This window comes from Ursus americanus, chromosome 24 (genome assembly GCF_024610735.1).
Source record: "Ursus americanus isolate L20-20 chromosome 24, mUrsAme1.1.p, whole genome shotgun sequence".
Classification (NCBI taxonomy): Eukaryota; Metazoa; Chordata; class Mammalia; order Carnivora; family Ursidae; genus Ursus; species Ursus americanus.
In genome coordinates, this window is record NC_142150.1 from 18,120,782 (window position 1) to 18,145,591 (window position 24,810).

A 24,810-nucleotide genomic window follows, 5' to 3' on the forward strand; every position below is an offset into this window, starting at 1 on the left:
TCATCAAAGGAGATGCTTAAATATAAACACTCATACAAGAAAACATATTAATATTTTAATGATTCCACTCAAAACTCTTAATTTAGAAACCCACTAAAAACAGTTTGTACACTTCAAATAAAATTGTTCCATCTGCAAAGTAGAAACTAGAGTCTGCTCATTGCTTCATGTGTTTTTTTAAACTCAAGAAAAGTTACTGATAAGTTTTTTAGACACTAGTTCATTATGTCGTGAAATAAGTCAATAAAACAAGTAATTGCTTATAAAACAATTCAAAGAACGTCTTTTAGTGTTGCAATCTGAATTAGGTAACTCAGATTACTTTAACAGAGCACATGTTACTTTACTTGTCACATCCAGGTAGCAGAACAGCATTAGGATCCAAGAAGGTTTTATATGCAACTGTAATGCCATCTCTGTCAAATGCAGTCACCTGGTCAAAGGTGAGACTCAAAACAGGTGTAAGTGGAGATCTGAAAAATGGAAAAAACATCAAAGCTATATGCAAAGTCATACAAACACTAAAACTTGAGCACAAATAAACAATAAAACCTGTAATATCAGTAAGTAACAAAGTCCAGAAATAAGTGAGTTTCTTATTATATAGCACTGTTGTTGATACCTTATATTGACACCTGAAATGCACGTTTTAGTTTATTTGGCTGATGTATAATATGTCAAGGATAGTTGTAACACATGTAATTTTTAAAAATAATTTTGATGATAAAAACAAAGTATTTAGTTGAAAAAAACAACCAATTGTCTTTCATGCAATTTTCATTTTTAAATGTATAACTACAATGCAATGCACCATTAGTATTCTCTGGAGCTGATAATTAAATGAATTCTTAATATTTGGCTATAAATTACTATTTTTTGTGAGCTCACTAAATGTTATGCTGATTTGATTTTTCATATTACATACTGTTAGGTTTTTCGTTTTCTATTTAATATTTGAGAATTAAAATCAAATGGGAAACAGATCTTAAATAAAAACAATGGTAACTGGCATTATGTCAACTATGAGACTTTTTTTTCCCTAAATAGTGACAAAGCCTTGCTATTTAACTTCATAATTATAGGACTCAACCACATCACCTGTGTAGGACTGTCAAAAATTTTTAAACTGAATCTAATCATGAGAAAACACGCAGACAAATCCAGAATGTGGGGCATTCTACAAGAAAAGTGCCTGAACTCTTAAAAAAATTCAATGTCATGAAAAGCAAGACAAAAGGTGAGAGAATATTCTAGATTAAAGAGAACTAAAGAAGATAACTAAATGCAACACATGAATCTTACTTGGATCCTAGACTACTAAAAACTCTAAAGCACATTTCGGATAGCTTAAACATAGATGCATATTAGATGATGTTACATTATTGCTGACTGTCCTAGATACTACAATGTGGTGACACAGAAGAACATCCTACTCTTCAGTTACATGATCTGAGCATTTATGAGTGAAACTTTAATGATTGTCTGGAAATAATCTCACGCTTCTCAAAAGAGAGAGAAGGGAGATGTAAGAGGTAAAACTAACGAGGCCAACTCTAAACTGGTGAACCTAGGTGAAGGATACATAGGTGTCCATTGTACTATTCTTTCAAGTTTTCTGTAGATTGGATATTTCCCAAAATAAAAATTGGGAGAAAAATAATTACAGAACTCAAAATAAAAGCAGATATTGGCAAAATCAACTTTTATAAAGGGGTAAGCCAACTCCCCATGTCAACACATTAAAATTACTGTCTAAAAATGAGTATCTTTTACTTCATACATATTGCACATTCTCTCAATATGTTTTAAACTAGATCTAGCAAATAACTTTTAGACATAAATTCCAGAAATCCTAATAGTAGCAAATGTTATAATGGTTTCCTAGTGTTTTATATTGGATTCAAAACCATAGAAAAAATTATTCTATTAAAATAACAATCACATATAAACAAATATACGCTTATGAATTCTTCCAGCTACAATACTCAGTTGATTTTAGAGTATTCCAGATACTTAGCATTTTACTAAGTTATTCCACAAATATGATCCAATAAACCAAGAACAAGTGTTTCATCTTATTAAAATACTGTATTATAACAAACATCATTAAAAACATCAAAATTAGCCATTGCTTTCACTTTAATAATGATATTTAAGAAGAAATTATTAGATACACATTTTATTAAAGCCTTTCTTTGTAATTAGTAGAGCTTGCTAAATTATTCAAGAATCCTTGCCACTGTAAAATTCATCACCGTTCTACCATTATAAAAACAATTCTCACAATGTAAATAAATTATATTTTGAAATCTGTCTACAGAAGAAAACATCATTCCTTACATATATTTTTAATTCTATAAATTACACAGCATAAGAAATTATTACACAGCATAAGAAATTATTAAACATTTTAATTTCCCTCTCCTGGGAGAGAAGAAATAGAATTTTATAATATACTACCTACAGCTAATCCTACTAACTTCTTCCAAAATCTTCATGAATTTGTAAGTAGATTTCAGTATTTGAAATTTTGATTCTTAGAATATATAGCAAATCCAATCAGCTCCTAGTCTGTCTATGCTATTTTTGTTATAATTAATATACAATCAATTATAGTCAATAAGCAAAGTTATTTTCCCCCATTTTCCTTATTCAGATAAATAAAGTCTTAAAAAATTTTAAAGTCGGCAGAAAAGTGTGTTTAAGTTTCCTGACAAGCAGTTTCAGAGTTCATCTGGATGTGTCCTGTCAAAATATGCATACATTTCTAAGATATTCCACACAACAGCCCAGCTCATCAGTGCCTGTAGACTGCAGTCTTTCTCTTTTCCCAGAAACACAGATAATTTTATGCAGGAATTTACCAATCTACAAAAATTTACACAATGCTCAGCAATAACCAATAATTATTGTGGAATAATGCAAGGCGCTTTTGAGGAATATAACTTTGATAGGATAGGGCTTACAAGCTTTACCAATTTATCTTTAGCTGTCCTGTCATTGGTGCTTAAAAGGTTAAGACTTTATTTGTGAAAACATAGAGAGATAGTGGGGAATCATGTTGTCTACAGCTTCATAAATCTTGCTTAAGATCCTTTTCAATTACCATCCATTTCTCCTTTAAAAAGGGACAAAAAAATAGAGGAGTGGAAGCAGGTCAGGGCAGTGTGCGACAATGACAGTGTGATGGGCTTGGGCCCCCCGTGGCGTTTCCATCTGCTATCATTAAGGTGACTACTCAGACATGAACAAATCCCACTTGCTGTGCTGACAGGCAGACTTCAAGAACTATGACAAGGCATTAAGACAGAAAGTCAGAGAGAGAGAGAGAGAGAGAGAGAGAGAGAGATGCCATATCTCACAAACAATACTGCCTCACAAAAAAACGCCCCTGAAATTTTATTGGAATTCAAGATTTTTTAAAAAATTCATAAAGGGTGCTACTTGGCTTCTCGACTCTCCTTTTAAATTAGCTTGCCCCTAGAAAGATTGAGGACAGAAGGAGAATAAACACCGTGCTCCTACCTGTATGCTTTACCATAAGAGACCCAAATTTTTTGTTCATTCTTCAGCACAAGTGGATTCTTAATTTCTTGACCATGCTCATTAAAAAGCCGGATTGAAGAAAAATTGAGGCCTGATGAGTTGATAGGAGATTCTTGAAGCCTTTGATGAATCTGGAGAAGTAACTGGTGGTGGGGGAAAATAATGAAGAAGAAGAAGAAGAAGAAGAAGAAGAAGAAGAAGAAGAAGAAGAAGAAGAAGAAGAAGAAGAAGAAATAGTGTAAAATGTGAACATCTATAACAAACTGTCTCTACTCTGTAACAAATGAATCCAAACAAATGATAATTAAATTCATATAGAATGTTAAAAGAAGTGTGAAATGATGGCAATGTTTAGCTCAGTGTAAAGTAACAAAATGAGCATGGGCTTTTAACCAGCAGGGGGTGCCACAGGCTTGTGATTGAGCTCTGACCCTTTGGCACGGGGACTGAAAGCAGATGTGACAGTCTTACAGAAAGAGCATTTAGCTTCTACACACGGTAACAGTCCTCTTTGATAAGGGTTATGCTTTTCTTGTCTGAGCCACGCATTTTGTTAGGATCCTTCCGGAGCACGTTCAAGTTTTAGAATTGGCAACCTCCCTGTCCCCGACTAACCGCAGATAACCAACCGTAGAACAACTCACCACCTACAGGATTGCAAAAATAAACAGGATTTTCAGCCCATGTTGGTTCACCTACAAGAACTCTTTTTGAATGTAGTTCAGTTAAGAGCCTTGCAAAAGCTTGTGAGCTGCTTCAATAGTGAATGTTTTCAGGTTGTGAGTAAGCCATAATTGAAATGTTAAGTATGAAATGCTGTCATTTAATATTTTAAATAACAGCATTGTAAGTGTTTGCTTCTATCTTACATTTAGGGTTGCTAAATCATCAAGATCTTCCTAATTTAAGGCACATTTAAAATGCAAGTAAATCCCACTGAACTGTGTTACGTATGGAATTTTAGAGGACATTTTTCCTTATCCATCAACTTTGTTTGAATGTTTAGGCCTCTGCTCTTTCCTGCTCTGCACCCCACACTATCCATCACTCTGTTCTCCCCCGAGCCTTCTGTCTTCTCTCCCTTGTCAGTTCTTGTGTCTCTCAATTTTTTGTTACTCTGTAATCCCGGAGGGGATGCGGATACATTTGTAGCGCCTTTTCTTGCCTAGCTGCTGCACAGAATGCTTTTTTTGCTCCTTGTATTTATTCCCATGAAGGTATATTGAGAAGCTAAATGCCGAAGCTCAGAGGAAAGAAGACAAAATTGCGATCTTACATATCTCAGTTTCCTCACCTATTGACTATAAACTCTTGTCCAGGTAAAAGATTTTTTTTGACCAGCAACTATATTTACGGAGCACCTAAGATTTAGGCTTTGTTGTAATTGGAGATAAATACCCATATCTCTGACTTCATCAGCTCTGCATTGTTTTCCTCACCTCTATGTTGACCAGATTTTTACCCTTAGGCAACAGAAAGGCTGAAAACAATGATACGTTTTTCATTTCATTAAAGTTAATACTTCTCATCCTGCTTAACCAAGTCCTTTGAATTAAAAATAATGATTACTCTTCTCCTTGGGAGTATAATAGTCAAGGTGCTAGAACTCATAAAAATATGAGTTGTTTTTGGTTTTGTTCATTGGAACCACAAATGTAGTTTGAATCCTATAGACTGTTTTTACAAAGCCCCACATTTATTTCTGTGTGATCTCAGACCTTGAGCATATTTTTTGTTGGTCTGCTATTATTTCAGAAAACATGTAATGCTGATCATCTTTTAAATCACAGTGATTTTGTTTTACAGGAATCACCTTTTTTTTGTAAAGGGGAAAGATATAAAAGATTTCAGGCCTGATCCAAGAAAGAAATGTATACACAAAGATTAGGAGTCTGTGGCAGAAGGATATGAACACCTGACCACTTAACCAAATTCGTTTTCACAGGAGTAGCACCGCAATCTCTATTTTTTCAACTTGGTGACAGACTGCATTTTAGGTGTTCAAAGATGAGCATTCAACAGCCTATTGGAGGTAAGGGCCTCAGTGCCTTTCATCTCTAGGTCATTGGTTAGGGCTAGACTATGGCAACCAAAAGTTGTGATAATCTTTACCCATTTATTTCTAAAGCTGTCATCACCAGGCCTTTATAGGATAAGAATTTGTTCAGGGACCTGAGAAGAGTGTGAAACATCTCAGGCTAAAGATTGAGACAAGTGAGCACCAAAGGAACAATCATCCTTAGGTACCACAAGGGAATCTCCCTAACAGAGAGCTTTATAGTGCCCCTAATTCAAATTCTCCCCCAGATTTACTTGCATATAAAAGCAAAGCATAGATCAATTTCAGGGTGCCATCAGCCAACGCAAGAACTTTCTACAAAATAATATCTTCCTGTACAAGATAAAATAAATGCCGTCTTTAATTTTAATGTAAACCAAAAAGTAAAACATTCTAAGGTGAGTAAGAGGGAAAACAGGTAGAGAATTCTAGGAAGGCTTTTATACCATGGTGATTCATATAGTCAGGGATGTGATAGTAAAAAGAAACCAACCAAGGCTTTTGATCCTTCTTTCTCTAATCAATCAAGGTAGCATTTCCCATCTCTTCTGGGCCCAGCCAATGATCAGATCAGATGAAAATCTCCTAATTCCATACAACTCTTGTGCTGTATACGCTCCCAACTCTATGCAACTGCGAAGGCCAGGTAATGGATACCACCAAGAAGAGGTGAGTCTGAGCATGCTAAACTGAAGGGGGAAAAAAAAGGAGCAAGTCTCTGAACAAAGGCCAAGGAACAGAGCCCAAAACTCTGGTGTGCGCTCGGGTGCATAACCCCAATTTGTAAACAACAGGGTATTCATTGTCCTTTTATGCAAGACAAAGACCCAAAATAAAGGCCCTGAACGTGTTGGTTCTGCCTGAGAAACATCCCAATTGTCTGGAAAATAAGCAAAGGTAAGAATGCCTAAGATAAACCATATAGATGTGCTTGCAATGAGCACAGGAGAAGACTAAGGCTATTTGCTAGTTGCTCAGAGTCCAGGGCTTAGAAATACCCTCAACCCAGAATATACCCTCCACTGAATATCATGTCACTTCTTTTCGCAGTATAAACAAGAGGGCAATCCCAGAGGCCAGTGTAGACAGATTTCCAAATACAGGCATAATGAAGGTTAAGACACTGTTAAGTGTGTTAAGCTGAGAGCCTAAGAAATTCAAAAGTCAAGCTTGAGACTATCAATCTTTACAGAGCAGCAAATGAGTAATGAGTAATGAGTAATCTTCTCAAAACAACTTCAAAGACGGAATTGTCTAAATTAACTACAAGTAAACTTGAGAGACATTTACAGCCATAAACATAGTCAGTAAACTCACTTTTTCCATCATATCACCAGTTTGAGTTGGACTATTAGACTCCAGGTCTTTTTTGCTGATGCAAACAGAGATTTCTCCAGTGTCTTTACCACTTTCAAATATCTGAAAAATAGGCCCATTCAAAATTAAAAATAAATACATGCACTCACATATGTGTACATATCTTCATACATACATATATAAAGGCGAGTGGTCCTGGCTTTGCACAGTATGGTGGCAACTGAAAGTCATGCATGTGGGAACTGTGCAAAGTGAGGCCTGCCTCTATGAACATGTGCAAGTAATTGGCAATGAAAATCAACAGAACTAGAATAGTATAAGAAAGTCTCGTTCCTCCTTGCAGTTTCAGTGTCTTCAACCTGACTGGCATTCCCTACAATTTTAAAATAGAAGAAATGTGGATGTTAAAGGAGAAATCACTGATTGCATTGGATACTTAAATAGAGCAAGCACCAAAGAAAGGTCAGTTAGCAACCAAGTAGCTAGTTCATTTCATTCTTCTTGAAACACATAAAGCCACGAATTACATGAGGAATCTTTGACTTATACTTAAAATATATCAGCATTCATAGGCTGGCTCAGTCCACAGAGCATGCAACTTGTGATATCAGGGCTTGAGATCAAACCCCACTTTGAGTGTAGAGATTACTTAAAAATAAAACCTTTAAAAAATAAATATAATAAAATACATCAGTGTTCAGCTCATCTTCTGACTCACTAAAAGGAAAGTCAACGTGACAGATTTATTGCATAACAGTATGATGAAGCCATCCATTTTAAGTACACATAGGCAACACATTGTTGAGAACAGAGATAAAATTCTTAACATTGCATTAGGCAACACTTGCAGAGAAAAAAAAATGCAAGCAAGCGTTCTGGTCCAAAGTATCCAAACAAATCAGTCCAGAAGGAGGGATCCACTAGAGTGAACACAATCTGCTAACCACGTTGCGGACCAACATGGGGTGTGCCATTCCATTCACCAGGCTCTTAAAAATAGAAGCAGGCCAAGAGAGGCCTGAGAAATAATATAAATCCTTGCTTATTTTATTTTATTTTTTCAAAATTTCTTTTCTTCCCTTTCTGATACACCTATCATATCAGAGTAGTCATTGTATCTATCTCTAGTGCTATTTCCAGAGAAGATAATTTAGGAAAATACCTTATTTAAAAAGAACGAAAACCATCTGTTTTACTTTTGAGATAGTTTTGAGAGTTATTTATTTATTTATTTTTAAGATTTTATTTATTTATTCGACAGAGATAGAGACAGCCAGCGAGAGAGGGAACACAAGCAGGGGGAGTGGGAGAGGAAGAAGCAGGCTCACAGCAGAGGAACCTGATGTGGGGCTCAATCCCAGAACGCTGGGATCACGCCCTGAGCCGAAGGCAGACGCTTAACCGCTGTGCCACCCAGGCGCCCCGAGAGTTATTTAATTAGTCCTAATCTAGTTTGGGAAATAAGGTGCTTCAATAGCACTTCCTTAGGCTTTGGAAGAAAGAAAGAAAGAAAGAAAGAAAGAAAGAAAGAAAGAAAGAAAGAAAGAAAGAAAGAAAGAAAGAAAGAAAGAAAGAAAGAAAGAAAGAAAGAAAGAAAGAAAGAAAGAAAGAAAGATTTTTAAAAAAGAGTAATAATGTTCAAGAATTGTAGGTGTTTCTTACATCGAAAACCGGGGATGTACTGTATGGTGACTAACATAATATAATAAAAAATCATTATAAAAAAATAATAATAATAATAAAAAAGAATTGTAGGTGTTTTTCTTTTTTCTTTTTTTTTTTTAAGATTTTATTTATTTATTTGACAGAAAGAGACAGCGAGAGAGGGAACACAGCAAGGGGAGTGGGAGACGGAGAAGCAGGCTTCCCGCCAAGCAGGGAGCCTGATGCAGGGCTCAATCCCAGGACCCTGGGATCATGACCTAAGCCAAAGCAGACACTTAACGGCTGAGCCACCCAGGTGCCCCATGTAGGTGTTTTTCTACTCAGTGCTTTTTATTGTGCTGATAGACCATGGAGATAGTACAACTAGCAGCCTTGGTATGTTGATATTCTCTACCCTATAACATCTTTTGCTAACCAGGATTTTTTTTTAAACTTCTTTTCTGAGGGGCGCCTGGGTGGCACAGCAGTTGGGCGTCTGCCTTCGGCTCAGGGCGTGATCCCGGCGTTACGGGATCGAGGCCCACATCAGGCTCCTCTGCTATGAGCCTGCTTCTTCCTCTCCCACTCCCCCTGCTTGTGTTCCCTCTCTCGCTGGCTGTCTCTATCTCTGTCAAATAAATAAATAAAATCTTTAAAAAAAAAAACTTCTTTTCTGAGTACATATACAATTCTGAGCAAGAAATCTCTCTACTTTTGCAAGGAACTTTGTAAACCCAACCCAGGGTTGCCTGCAAACCCATGGGAAATAATGTGGGTAGAGAATCTTACTCTCCCAACAATCTCTTCAGAGCCCTTATCTGGGACAGAGGTCTTAAACAACAGTGACATTTGGCAAGGATGGTCATGATTCTGGGTGTTGCGCATTCTGCAAAGTTAGCATTGACAAAATCTCAGTTTGGGGAATTTACTGATGTTCCTTTGTCAAGACTTGCTAGATGTGGAATCAGAGTGCAGAGAATTCTGTTCTAGAAAAGAGCAGCATGAGTGCTCACTGCCAAACTGAGAAAGCAAAAAGGAGCTGGCCAACATCAAAGACCTTCATTAGCACACTGCTTCCTTCACTACCAGTAAGAAGTCTGCCCTTCTATATTCAGAAGTATAATCAAAAACAAACAAACAAACAAGGCTCTGGTCTCCAAAATTCCTATAAGGGCATTTAAAAATATATATGTGTTTTAGAGTTTAAGTAAAAGTTCTGGTGTTAGAGTGAAAGAAGGTTTCCCTCCATTAGTCATCTGTATGATGTATTGTTTTCTGTATTTTTACAAAAATAAAAATTCCCCAAGCTAAAATCCTATGAGATTCTGCTTTTCTTAAGGCCCACCTCTCATTTTTAGGGTCTTCATTACTATGTTCATTTTTCTAAAATCCAAGTATTATATTTATTTTTTTCTTCCTTTTCATGAGAAGTATTCTTACTTCCACCGTCCAATGTGTAAACAAAGATCACTCTCTAAACAGAGTTTCTGTGATTGACTAGATATAGAAAAATAAAAAAATAGTCTACTTTTATTTTCCTGCTCCCTGATCCTTGGCTTAAGAAAAACTGACTGCTGTATTGGCTTCCCAGTGGCTTTCTGCATGGCCTCACCTCCCTACAGCTCTAAAATTAAATTCTTATCCTTGGAATGGGATGATGGAAAAAGCTAACTGAGGCTAGTCTTACTAACCTTACAAGGAGTAAGATAATAGAACTTTTAAAAAAAGTGATCCATATCTTCTTGAAAACATGGTAGCTTATGACTAGTAAAAAAAAAAAACCAAACAAACAAAAAAAAAACCTATGAATAAAAATTTACTTCTATGATTAGTTACAAGTAAAAAGTTTAAAGGAGTGTTTTCCATGAACTACCAGTCTTTTTCCTCTCCTTCATGTCAATATTGACTTTTCTTAAGCAGGATTAAATTAGATTAACACCAATGTTTTATTGTAATGTTGCTGATTGATTCATTCACTCAACAAATATTTACCGAATGCCTACCATGTGCCAAACACTGCTCAGGTGCTTAAGAAACACCAGTGAACTAAGATTCCTGCTTTTGAGTAACAGAACAAGTAAGTAAATCATAAAGCATAGTCAGGGTACATCCAGGTCTTGTAAGTGCTAATTGTTCATTTTTTTTGTTGTTGTTAAAGAAGGACCACCAAATTATACAAACTTGATAGACCTTCAATAGAATTTGGTGGGCCTTCTTTAACAAAAAGAATGCCAAATTACAAATGTAAAACTGGATTGAAAATATTCATTTAAAGTGAGAAAAGAAATCACAATTTACACACATTAAAAAGCTCACACACAACAAAAATATTACAAAATATTTTCATTAATTAACTATCTAACATACATAGTTTGGCTGAATTCTCTTTGATTAGCTTTCCGTGTGGTAATTTGGTAACATTTTCTATAAGGAGAATAGAAAGATAATTCTTCCCTCCAGCATGGTTAATCAAAAACTTTTTTTATTATTGATTAGAAAAATCTCTTTCCATCAAGCTCTATGCTTAACGCAAAGTCTGCTTTGGATTCTCTCTCCCTCTCCCTCCCACTGTCTTTCTCTCTCTTTCTCAAATAAATAAATAAAATCTAAAAAAAAAAAAATTTGTTTAAAATAAAAGGGGGCACCTGGGTGGCTCAGTCAGTTAAGTGCCTGACTCTTCGTTTTGGCTGAAGTTGTGATCTTGTGATCACAGGATCAAACTCAAATAAATAAATAAAATCTAAAAAAAAAATTGTTTAAAAAAGAAAAATCTCTCTCAGCTTCACAACTTTCTTGGTCATTTCATAAAAATATTTAGGATTGATGTCAAATTTGGGGAAATCTTGATCAGGTTTCTTTAAAATATGAGCTGTAAAATGTGGAAGAAGTTCCTACAAATAGTTGGCTTTATTATTTTCACACCATGTTTTTTCTCCACCACCTATATACTTTTGATGCCAAGCACTCTAGTCCATAGTCAGAAAGCAATACACTCTATGGCTAGCAGGTAGTAGCCATCTTCCTGGAAGCTCTTTCCACATCAGAACAGCTAGCACTAACTGAACTATATATACAGGGAAGTGACTGCAAAACACTCATTACATTCCACTATACCCAAACTAAATGTATCCCAACTCAATATCCCCCGCCAGACCTCAAAAATGCATGCAGCCACTTCAACACCACTTGGTATAAGGGAAAACTAGACAGAAAAGAAGTTGGAGTAGAAACAGATAACGGTGTCAACCAATTACAGTTAAGATATATTTGCAAATTTTACAGGAACACGTGGCCATGTGCACCCATTGCTGGTGTTTCTCCCAGGGTTTTGGAAGGGGCCTAGGCAGGGAAGGAACCCTGAAGCTTAAGTTTCATTAGCTTCATGGTAAATGCACCTCTGAGATTGTTGGAAGGTAGTAAGTATTATCTAAAAAAGGGCAGGGGATTTAGGGTCTGGGATCAGGGAGTGTGATGGGCATGGTAAACACCATATGAAGCAGGTGACTGGAAGAGGCCTTCAGGAGAGGAAAGATTTGAGTAAGGACTTGGCAGGGAGAGTTAACCAAGCAGATAGGCTGGGAGAAGGGCATTGCAGGCAGAGGGAGCTGCGTGAGCAAAGAAACTAAGGCAGGGATGCAGCCAGTGTGTTCTAAAAACTGCAAGAAGACTAGTGTTATTGGAGCAGGGTGGTAGAGGGACACGGAGAGTAAGTAACATGAAGTTAGAGGGTTAAGGGATTGGCAGAGAAATGGGGAATCTTTGCAGGGTTTACAGCAAAACAGGATCTAACTTAAAAGGATTTATTGTGGCTGCTGGGCAGAGAGTAGAATGCAAGGAGTAACAGCAGTATAAAGAGTGGATGATGGTGGCTCAAACCAGAATAGTAACAGCGAACATGGTGAGAAATGGTCCATTTCTATTGCTTATTTGTGTATTAGCAGGGTTGGGAAATAAAATTTGTAGCTAGGCTAATATTTCTGAAATATGATGTCTGTGCCTATGGGTATAAATAAATCAAACTAAATATAACTGTTCATATGCAGTATTTGTGAAGGCAGAAAAATAACAACGAAGTACTAAAAGGATTTTATTTATATATACAGTAACCAAAACTTAAACTTTATGGGGAAAGATGACCTGAGTGAGTTTTGACCTAAAGTGGTTCTTGACAGGTTTGCCCGGCATCATCCATCATATCTATTTAAGGACTTGTATAAGGTCTAGTTCAGTGCCATTATCCAGCCTTTAATACTATAAGTCTGGTTAAGAGCTAGCTGTGGAGGAACAGCAGGTTCCCAAACTCTCCATAACTGCTGGGCAGACCACCCAGGAAGCTCTTCTGTGCGTTGAGTAGAAGGCCAAACACCTAAGCTCCAAAATACCTCAGGATACAATGCTGTCAAGAGGCAATAATAAGAAAATGACACTGCAGTGTGTTGCCAAAAGTTGGGAGGCTGTACAGTAACAGGATTTACTACTAGAGGTCCAGTGAAGAACAGGAATATAAAATAGCCACACAAAAGTACTTGGCATATTTCAGGTGGCTATAATTAAAAATGTTGAAACAAGGTTAACTGACACATTGTTCTGGATTGTGATCCCCAGAATGCAGACTCTGAGGCCAAGATATATTCACAGGAAGTGGACTGGGGAGCCTTCTCCAGAGCAACACTGGTGAGGTAGTGAGAAAATCAGGAGTGGGTAGGTGAACATGAACTGTGATGTAGTTGCAACAGAGGCCTCTGGTGGGAGCCCTAGAGCTCAATGGCCAGCCCTTCGGAGACCTCCCCAACTGAGGCAAGGAAGCCCTGTCTTTGCACCGTGTGGGAACCACATGTTGGCTGCAGGCTGCCCTCAGGATGTGGGCCTAGTCTTGGGAGAAGCAGTTCTTTTACACAGAGGGCAATTGCCCAATAGGAATATAGCTGTGGCAGCTGAGGGGTGGGTATCTCTGTCTTGCAGAGGGGATTCTGGCAGTGTGGTTCAGCACCCACTCCACACATGCTCGGTGATCCAGAGTGCACAATCACACACACGAAATCACTCAATACTCAAAGCAACCACGTTTTACAGGGACGTCTCGCAAAGGTTAAATGACTCACCCCGGGGCAAATATACTCGTAAGGGGTTAAGGAGACCTTCAGAAATCAAATCCTATAGAGTTTTTAATTAAAATATCAAAGTTCACTCTTATTTCTAGTATTAGAGACTATCATAGGACGAAATTTAATATGCAAGTTTTTAAGGACATAGAAAAGTATTTTACAGTAAAAGGTTTTTTTAACGTAAGTCAAAGAACACAAAAATTAAAATGAAGTATTTGTCTTATGTGAGATGCTAGTTAGCCATGAAAAAAATCTTTATCCAATCAGAATTCAAAATCACATTTAGAGATAGAAAATCAACTTTAACTGAATTAACATTATATGTACATTAAATCAAATAAATGTTATGTTTTTCATGTTTATAGACTTGCAAGATGATTTTTAGAATATTCACATTTTCTATATTTTCTCAAACAGCAAGTATGTCTAACTTAAATATTCAGATAAAGTGATAATCACAAAGCAAATATTAAAATAATGGGGATTCAGGCAATGAAAACTTAATAATGAATTAGTATGTTTATACTACATATACGAAAAAGTGTTTCAGTGCCTAACAGATGTCTTTAACTAGTATTTAACAGGTAAGGAACCAATATGTTTGTCCCAGGAGATAAAAACACACTTAAGTGGAAACAAATTATATAATTGTTAAACTTATCAGTCTCAATGGTATCTGGACCAAAAGTCAAATAATATTTTGAAGCCCGTTAAAGGGATACCCAAGAAAATAATTTATTTTAAAAGAGAAACTTTAAATTTCCTCTGTAAGTTGAAGCAGAGCCCACCATTTAGCAGATATAAATTGGGTGACTGCCTATGGGGTAGGATTTTAGGTGACAGCCAAAAGACTCTGATCCCAAAAATATCTCTCCCACCAACTTGTCATTACTGGAAATGCCACTCAGAGATTTACTCCTTTGTCATAATTAAAATACCACAGAGGAAATGATATTCAGCTTTATATGTTATTGATCCTTTGAGGCTGTGATTTTCAGTGTCGGCTCTCTGGAATCCCTCAGCAGGCTTGGGGGGGGGGGGAAGGAGGGCAAGAATGGAGGTCTGTGGTCCCAAGTGGGAGAACAAACCTGATGTCTGTGGGGGCAGCCACCATCCTGGCTTCAAATAGGGTAGAACCTACTTTCATTTATATAGTAGATTCCAAAAGGAATTTTAATCTAAGAAAAATATATTTTTGTAAACTGTCTTAGCTTGAAAAAAAGTACAGCATGCCCTTTTCAAAAGAGTAAATCTTGAAAAAAAGGTGGTAAATGAGAACATGGGGTACCTGACAGTCTAAATTGTGGGTTTGAGGGGTGGGGGTAGATGAAAGCCAACAGAGGGTGAGGGTGGAGAGGCCTGCAAAATGGCCATCACAGGCTTCGCAGTTAACCTGAGAGCAGGACTGCATTCCCCTGCCTTTAAGCATTTAAAGTCACATTTCAGGGGTGCCTGGGTGGCTCAGTCCATTGAATGGCTGACTCTTGATTTCAGCTGAGGTCATGATCTCAGAGTCATGGGATAGAGCCCTGCACAGGGCTCCCCACTTAGCAGGGAGTCCGCTTGAGATTCTCTCTCCCTCTCCCTCTGGCCTTCCCCCCTCTAAAAGAAATAAATGAATCTTTTTAAAAAGATAAAGTCACATTTCATTGTTTTGTTATAATATTTCTTTAAAACATCTTCTCTCCCATCCCATTTTTCTAAGTCTATTGACAAAGTAAAATTTCTAAAACTAGGCGAATGGTCTACAAAAATATTTTCTTTGTATCCAATTACAATTCTCACTAAATTCAAGATATGAAAACGTTCAAAATTATCTAGATGACAGTGGCAAGGCAAATGTGCTTGCCTGTCATGTCCTAATAAGTAATTTCAATAAGCCCTTTATACATGAGGATGTTTCAAGAAGAAATGAAACAAGAATCTCACTTTGTCTAAATTAATTTAGTGCCTAAAATTGTATTTAATTGGGATTAAAGTATCATGTATGTAGGTCCTGTCAGTAGTTGGGTATAATACGATATGCTATATACCAGAACTTGGTAAATAAAGGTTTTTGGAAGCTCCTGGGCTCAATATATTTCTTTTCAAAGAAAATAAGGGCTTCTTTTTGATGAGAAAAACACAGTCACATCCCCCAAATTCTATTTCACTTGGGGAAATGAACATCTTAAGATTAAACATGAGCTAAATCATCAGACTTCCCCAAATTCCCAGCCTCAGAAATCATACTTTCATCTTTGGATAGAGTACATGTTTTAATGCTATTCAGTATCTTTTTAGAATATATCAAATATGCCTATAAATTTAATTTACCCCTTAATATGAATAAGTACTCTGGGTAATTAAAACTTATACAAAAGTTTGCCATCTATGGCAGTCCGTTTTTATTTTAATAAGTAATCCATTTTTTATCATAAAATATTACTGAAATTGTACGTAGAATCTTAAGTAGGTGTAAATGTATCACTTCATTTGCACTTATTAGAAAATCTGTATTCATTTCTATGTTCAGATGATGAATTGACGCTTGGTAATATTCATGGTGAGTTGGGCTAACATAGATGTCAGTGGGTAATCCAGGGGACGGGAGCATATGTAGGAAGAGAATCTCAACGACTTGAGCATCTCAAACACTCTGTGAAAAAGCTAATTGAGAGGTAAAAACAAATTAACTGCTATGGAGAAGGACAATCTCCCCGAGAGAGAGAGCGTGCCTACGGCGGCAAGGTTCAGTGGTTGCATTTAGTCCGTGTAACTGCTGGGACAGTAATCCAGCTCTGGCCTGTGGACTTTCCCTGCTGACTGCCCACCTGGCAATTCTCTGGGCACCTTCAAGGCTGTCAGGACTGTGCAAGGAAAGCTGGTCTCATTACAACCAGCTCTGCGTGGGAGCTGATGTCCCGACCAATTGCTCTTCCCTGATTTTGATACAGACGCAGTTTTTCTCTTCAGCTAGTCTAGGAAAGAAAGATTGTATCTTCCTGCACACAGAGATTTACATCTGGCTGCAAATGTCTGTCAGGAAATAGGCTGAGGTGAATACACTGGCATCTCCCCCAAGAGTTGAAAGACGAAAGAAAGAGAGAAAAGAGAGAGAAAAGAGAGAGAGAGGAAGGAAGCAAGCAGCAAGCAAAGCAAAGAAAGAAAGAATGGAAAGTAGGGTAGATGAGCGGTTTCTGTGCCTACTACTAATAGTTATCCCATGAGATGTTGGAAGGCGTTCATAGGATCTCAAGTTTCTTTGCCTTTAAAATGAGCAGTCTAACACTTGCCTACAATGATAAAATCCACATATAAAAATTGATTATCTCTATCATATTTTGCCCAACATTTAAGGAATGTCCTTAAAATCATAACAATGACCTTGAATATTTCATTTTTTCCACTTTTGTCATAATTCCTTTGAAAATGAATGTCATCTTGGAATGTTTTAGTATCTGTACTTAACGCATATTCTGAATTTGTTTTTCCAATGTTTATTCAAATGATGTAGGTAAAATAACAGAGCAGCTCAGGGATTATAAATACATATCTGGGAAAAGTGGGTTAAACAGAAAGACAAAAATCAAGGGCTGTACAATGGAAATAAGGACATCACACACATGCAGTGATGAGGCTGTTCAAGAAACAAATCTTGCCACTATTTTATCGAAGTTGTCTCCTTCTATTCATTTAACTGCTCCATAGATTCCTAAATATTTAAATAAACTTTCTACTGATACCTATGGTTAGAAAACTTTAAACTTTTTTTAAAAAAATGACCACCAAATAGAACAGAAATCTCAAATGGATTCATGGTGCTCTTGTGCCGCTCGTAGAATAAATTCCAAATTCAAATATCTAAATCCAAATTCAGATATCCAAAGCATATGGAAGGCTAAGAGGGTACTGCAGATAAAAGTATCTTTTCTGTTATCAAATTATCCCATTTTCTACAGATAAACAAGCCCATGAACTAGAATGATAAAATTGTAGTAAAAAGCTGAGAAAACACACACATGGATTTCATTATCTTCAAAAGGTGTCATATGGCTCTAATTGTATGAAAATAATCATGGGCATGGGCCAAGAGGGTGTTCTAGGCTTCTCTGCATCTTCCCACAGTACCTAGGACAATGCCTTGCAGGCAGTATATATTTGATAAAGTGAGGATTTACTGTACTGTTCATTGAAAATCGTCTTTCTTTCTGTCACTGGCAGAAAACAAATTGTTAGATGCATACCATACTACCCAGAAGATGAACTACATGCTGGACAAAGATATTCTTTTAAAAATAAATCCTGAATTATCCTTTTAACAAAGCTTAAATTTCTTTATGCTGTAAGAGAACACTATAACCAAACAATATAAACATAAGAAGGCTAAAAATCTCCAAATCACAGCCGTCTGAATCTTTTGTTTTGTTTTGGTTACTAAATTCCACCATATTTCCCTTGCTTACAACCAGAGTGGATTCATGTAAAGTTAATGAAGATTAAGCTTCAGGACCCTCACTTGCTCCAGCCCTGAGAGTACTGGAAGTTGTTGCGAGCTATAGATTATCATAAATAGAGAGGGGAAGCCAGCAACTCCCTAGCAATTAAGGGTATTTCCATGTAAGTACTTCTGAGAAAAACTTTAAAAAGTCTCAGTAGAAAGGATCTAAATCTCCAATCCTCCATTAATTTGCCGTGATTTACTTTCTCAATCTAAATAAATATCCACTTTCAGGCCTAATTTTAAATAAGTTCCTCTCCCCCAAATTATATAAGCTCTAGACCTAACAGAAACTGGATCTGCCTCCACTGACAGCAAATGGAAGACAACCCACAGAGCATTATTGACCAATTGTGTGTGAAAAGCACTAATTCTAGTGAAAAGACTTCCCTGTACCCATCTTCCACTCGTTTCCCCCGTGCTGTCTTCCACCCACTCACACATCCCACACTCTTGCTCATCAATTCTCTGTCACAATCACCCAACTTCCTTCTAGTTTTTCCACCCACCATCCCTTAAAGCTTTGCTAATACCCTTTCCTATCAGTCCTTTCTTTCCTGCTCTCCCAGGGAAACGCGAACATTTCTGACAGCATCTCCATGGGGACAAAGAGGAGGAGTTGCAAGAAAGAACAGGACTGGAAAAACAGAAGTCATTGAGCCATGGCTATAGCAGATGTTCTCAAAGTGGCTGGGGGTGGTGGCATTGACAGAGGATATAAGGTAAGTGAAATTTGGACTAGTAAGCAATAACTCCAAAAACCTGAAGGACTTCATAAATTCTGGTGTACACTGAGTGTGACTACTAAAGCTAAAAACAATAAGATTACATCAACCTAAAAGGTCCTCTGATGTAAAGGCAAGAGAGTGTACCAGAATATCAAAAAAAAAAAAAAAAGAAAGAAAGAAAAGAAAAGAAAAGAAAAGAAAAGAAAAGAAAAGAAAAGAAAAATGCACACTGTGGTTATGACTACATAGGGCAAATGAGTGCATATGGAAATGATATGCAAAAGTGAGAATGGTAATATAACGAATAACGTGATTATGAGTGACATAACTTTTTCTTAAAATTCCCCTAATGTTGTTATGTTTTCAATTTTTTTTACAGGGAATTTTCCCATACCAGGAATGGACATTTAGGTTGTTCTCAGTCTTTTGTCTTACATGTCCATTTAAACTCAGTACTGTATCATGCCATGTAATTGCACAAATGGGACTGAGGCAATATGGAATACAGAAAGAGTGTGTCCTTTTGAGAGGTGACCTGCTGGTGTTAAGATCTAACCAAAAGCTCCTATTTGTAAGTTATCAATGAAAGATACGGTGAGGAAGAGAACCTCAGTGAAGAGATGAAGACAACATATACAACATGAAAAACCACCCCAGGGGATTTTGAATCACATCTGGCCTTCAGCCCATAGTTGAGAGCCACTGCTCTAGAAGATGATGACAATACAATCAATTATTTTGGTTCTTAAAGCCGAGCCATGGATATGTGTGTATATATATATATATATATATATATATATATATATATACACACACATATGTGCATATGCGTATAAACATAGATGTATAATATACATATACATACATATTCAACAGAGTGATATAGATCTTCAAACACAGAATATTAGAAAGATGATCATTCCAATTTATTTTATTAATCAGGCACTTTTCTAATCAAAATGGATAGAAAAGGGGAAAAATAAGTTTTACTAGAGCCGTGCCTTTGAGTTATAAATAGAAAACATACTCATTTATTGATACATCATCTAACACTCTACATAGGACATGCCATAAGGGGAGATAAAGTTGTTCATAACCAGAAAAGATATGGTCTTGGCCACAATAAGTCAGAGGTAACTGCATTAGAGATGGTGCTCCAAGGAAGGGCAGCTCACCCAAACCCCATGGGAAACTAGAGTTTGGCCAGACAACAGAAACAACTGATTCTGTAATTAACGAAGGATGGTATGCTGTGGCCTTTGCTCAATATCTCTTCTGTTGGAATTAGCAAGTTCTCCCCACCAAGGAGGAAGTACAGGAAAAGGCCTCAATTCTAAGATTTCCAATTCTGAATATTTGGGATACACTTTGCTAATCCGTTCTTATCACTACTATCTGGCTATTTTAGATATAAGAACTGGTTTAGAAAACTACAGATCTTAAAAAAAAAGAGAAAGAAAGAAAGAAAGAAAGAAAGAAAGAAAGAAAGAAAGAAAGAAAGAAAGAGGAAAACTATGGATCTCAGTTTCTTTTCCATCAGTCCAAACATGTATTCCCAACAATTTCAAGTTACTACAAGCCATCACTGAATACAAACTTTGAAAGAAATGCACAGTAGCACACCATTATATAGTGTTTCGATGAAACAAACACGATAGACATAAGTAACTCCAAGGAGAATAGGTAATAGTAAAACATAATAAAATAATTAGGAAGTGAAGACTATTACCTTTGTTTTTAATGTGACCTACTTAATTTTAAGTTTATATAATTTTTAATTATGGCTGTATTTAGCAACTGGCTCAAGAAATTCCTGAAAATTCAACAATTAACAGTCTCAAACCAGTAGAAGCAAGATTCAGCTTATCAAACCCATTAAATCAAAACCTCTGGGGATGCTGGGTGGCTCAGCTGGTTGATCGTTAGGCTCAGGTCACGATCTCAGGGTTGTGAGATCAAGGCCTATGTCGGCTCTGCACTCAGTAGGGAATCTGCTTGAGATTCTCTCTCCTCCTCTCCCTATATCCTACCCCTACCTCCACTTGCATGCTCTCTCTCTAGTATCTCTCTAAAAAAAAAATAAATTTAAAAAAAGGAAAAAAAAAAAAAAACCTCTGGAGGTAGGGGCATTGATGTTTTTTAAAAGGTCTCCAGATGATTCTAAAATGGCAGCCAGGATTGAAAGACCAGTGGTCTATGCTAAAGCCTGATAGGGTCGATGTCCAGGTTTCTTGGAATATGAGAAAAGGAATTTATTGTCTGAGAGAAATTGGATGTTCCAAAGGGGAAAACTGGGGAGAAAGGAAAAAAGCTGAGAACTTCATAGAAGAATGATAAAGACGGAGGATGTCTTGGAATAGGGAGAGGGATCTCAGATAAGACTAGGGTGACCAACCATACTGTCTTGCCTGGGACTGAGAGGTTTCCTGGATGTGAGGTTCTCAGTACTACAACCAGGAAAGTCATGGGCATATGAATGGAGGCATTGGATTTTTCATTTTAATTAGTTTTTATTAATTTAAATTTAAATAGCTACATGTGGCTAGGGCTACTATATTGGACAGCACAGTGAGTCTAAACAAACACAAGAAGATGGCTCCTTTGCATATATACATTTCCTCTTCTGTTTGCTAGTATGGAAAGAATTATGAAGCATATTAAAAAAGAAATATATGACAGTAGTAACTCAGATCCTAAAGTTAAATATTTGCTATCAAGCCCATGTGCTAATGTGAACACATGATAAAAATTATTCAGAAATATGCATCAAACTTGTGAGGAAAAAAAAAACTTTTCTTTTTTCCAGGACATATGATGATTGCTGATACAAATGAGTGGGGATAAATGGTATTAAGGCAACCATGCTCCCTCACTTAGCTCCTTTCTTAATCAATAGCAAGTACTTTGAAAAATATTGGAATAGATCTGTAACCAAGTCAGAAATCTGAAAAAGAAAAATGCTACTGGATGATGGGAACCCTTGACCTTGATGCCTTGAACATCACTTCCTAAACCTTTAACTGACTAGTAGACTATGGAAAATAAATTATCATGTTTATTTTGGAATCACATTTCCCCAAAGGTCAATTTTTGAATGGTAGTATTCTCATTCCAAATGCAAATATGGGAATGTCATTTTAAAGAATTATAGATAGAAAATATGATGTTCATAATTGCAATTTAAAGTTTATATTTATAGAATAAAACTGAATATTAAGAAAGAAGAATTATAGAAATAAAGACTGATCAAAATATAATTACTTTGAATGTTATTACATTCAAATGTAAATATAATCAAAATAAATTGATGAATTGTAATAGTTCCTTCGATGGAAAGGGCCATCCATTGAGTAATTCAATCTTTTTTTCTCTTTAAATGTGGGATATAAAAATCACAGAACAACATTAACTTGACAGATTTAACGTGGATACTCGATTATGATAAACAAAAGTATTTAAATTCCAGAAGCTTTCGGTACTTAGTCCACTTTAGCCACTTATGAGTTACTTTTTTTCTCTTCCAGAGATGCAATAGCAAAAAGTAGCCTAGGACATTAAGCCATCTTGTCCCGACAAATAACCAATTCACCTTTTTTCCCAGTATATTCTTAAGTATTGATTTTACCAAGTGAACTCAGACATGTGTCACACTTATCCAATACAGATCCTTTTCCTTGGAAATGTAGTTTGAACATCAATCAGTCACCTGGCCTTTCACCTCTAATTCCTATTGCCACTGTCTGTCAATTATTAAAGCCTTTCCCATTTTTCTAAATAAGTTATTTTTTTAAACTGAAAAACATAGCGACTCCTGTTAAAAATACATGTTTCTTGGAAAAGTATGCAATGTTCACATGATTAAATGTCTTCATTAAAATTACTTTTCTGAGTTGAAAACTATTTAAAGTTTATAAATCCTTTTCAAATGCCTCAAGGTATTTTCTTTTAAAGCATACTCCCTGAATGGTAATATTAGCACTTGTAAGCCAAACTCTGGTTTGAGAAAGAAAACATTAAAAGAAATTCAAGCTGAGTGGCATTGTTAGAAGGGTCTTCAAGTGGAGCAGAGTGTTTTCATCTCTAGCTGAACCCAGTGAGAGTTACAGAAATGACACCCACCTTGAGCTGCAGGCCTCCTGGGATAAGAGTGTTTGCTGGAAGGCTTTTAATGTGTTGGTAGACATAAGAGGAGAATTGCTCCTGCTCAGCCTGTAATTGGGGGCCAAGTTTAGAGAGATGACCTCTGTTGCTTTTGATAGCTGTCTGCAATTCATCAATCAGCCTGCTCACCTGAAGGGGTTAAATTACAAGGGTTGTTAGCAAGAAGTAATTGTTGATGTCACACCTATTAGATTTTTGAGTACCTAGTTTGACGGGAGGGAAAATGACTTCAATATAAGAATTTGAGTATAGAGCCATCTTCAAGTAAAGAGAACAGAAGAGATATGCATTCCTTCATCAGCTAATTTTATTTATGGGAAAATTTATAACCTTTGCCTTCACTAATATGGAATAGATAGCCATTTACAAATGCTGAATAAAAAATGTCTCTGGATATGAGAAGAAACATGCACCTGACAAGTTTGCAAAGGACTTCTAAACTGCTTAACAGAATAAAATCTTCCTGAGACTTCAATTAATCCAATATATGTGCCACTGACAATATTTAATTTTATTATATGAACACTGCATTATGTAAACTTATGTTTTCTCTAATAGATTGGGTTCTTACACAAACACTAGTTGATATATGGTAGTGACCAAAAGAGATTAAAAGCAGAAATTCACTTCATCTATGGCCCTTTAAAGTGATTAAATTAGACCCATTTAGAATTATGAATGACTCTGAATAGAGCATGGGCTTTTGAAATACTGGGTTAAAAATCATGGCTCTTCCATTTACTGACTGAGAGACTGTGAGCAGGTAATAAAACCCTATCTGTAATGAAGAATAATAACAGCCTTTCCATATTAAGAATTAAATAAGATTACAGAATGAACAACACAATGTCTAACCTATAGTAATGTGCCTAATGCACATTATATTATTATAGCATTTTCTTTTTTAAATCAAGGTGTTTTCTGCATATCAAGTTTTAATTGTTTTTCTTGCTCTATCTTTCCTATCCCTACCCTTACTTCACATAATGCAGATAAAAATTTGAAACTGTTTGCTACCTAGATGCTCCATCTCGCTTCAATGTCCATAGTAAAAAATGGGAAATCTTTCTCCAAGAGTCTCCCTTGTACAGACACCTCATCCTCTTTTTCTCTCTTTGAACTGAATATATGGTATTTGTCCCAGTCTGTACCCCAACTCTGATGTTAAATCCATGATTTCCATCTCTTCCACAGAGGATTCTGAGAAGTCAATGGAAGCAAATTTGTACTATTATCCACATAACTTGAGTATTAATTTTTCTACTCAACCTATCAAGATTATATATTGTCATATATATATACATATGTGTGTATATATATATACACACACACATACATACACACACATACATACACACACATACATACACACACACACACACACACACACACACACACACTTCAGTGACATTTAACTTTCCCCCAAGAACTTTAGGAGCATTATGTGCATATAAACAAGCTAATTTAAATGATTCCTATTTTTCTTTGGTCTTCCATATCTCTTTTATTTGTCCCTATGTCATCAATCATCTACTCCCTTTATTATTATTTTTTATTTCTTTTTATTTTGTTTAAGTTAGGCTCCACACCAAGCAAGGAGCCCAATGTGGGGCCTGAACTCACAACCCTGAGATCAAGACCTGAGCTGGAATCAAGAGTTGGATGTTTAACTGACTGAGCCATCCAGGTGCCTCTCATCAAGTCCCTTTAAAAAATCCTTCTCTTAAATAAAGGACTGCCAAACGTTTTCTCTAAAAGGGACAGATAATA

General features: G+C 36.4%; 1 protein-coding gene across 1 annotated transcript in view; it reads right to left on the bottom strand.

The window, feature by feature from the left end:
- The window catches only part of DCDC1 (doublecortin domain containing 1), a 419,738-nt gene that overhangs the window by 198,121 nt on the left and 196,807 nt on the right, over positions 1-24,810 (bottom strand). Inside the window, exons 10-13 of the mRNA XM_045808577.2 lie at positions 22,999-23,169; positions 6,923-7,024; positions 3,526-3,689; positions 348-473 (exon numbers count right to left, since the gene is read on the bottom strand). Coding sequence (XP_045664533.2) covers positions 348-473; positions 3,526-3,689; positions 6,923-7,024; positions 22,999-23,169 — 563 coding nt within the window. The remainder of the gene's footprint in view (positions 1-347; positions 474-3,525; positions 3,690-6,922; positions 7,025-22,998; positions 23,170-24,810) is intronic.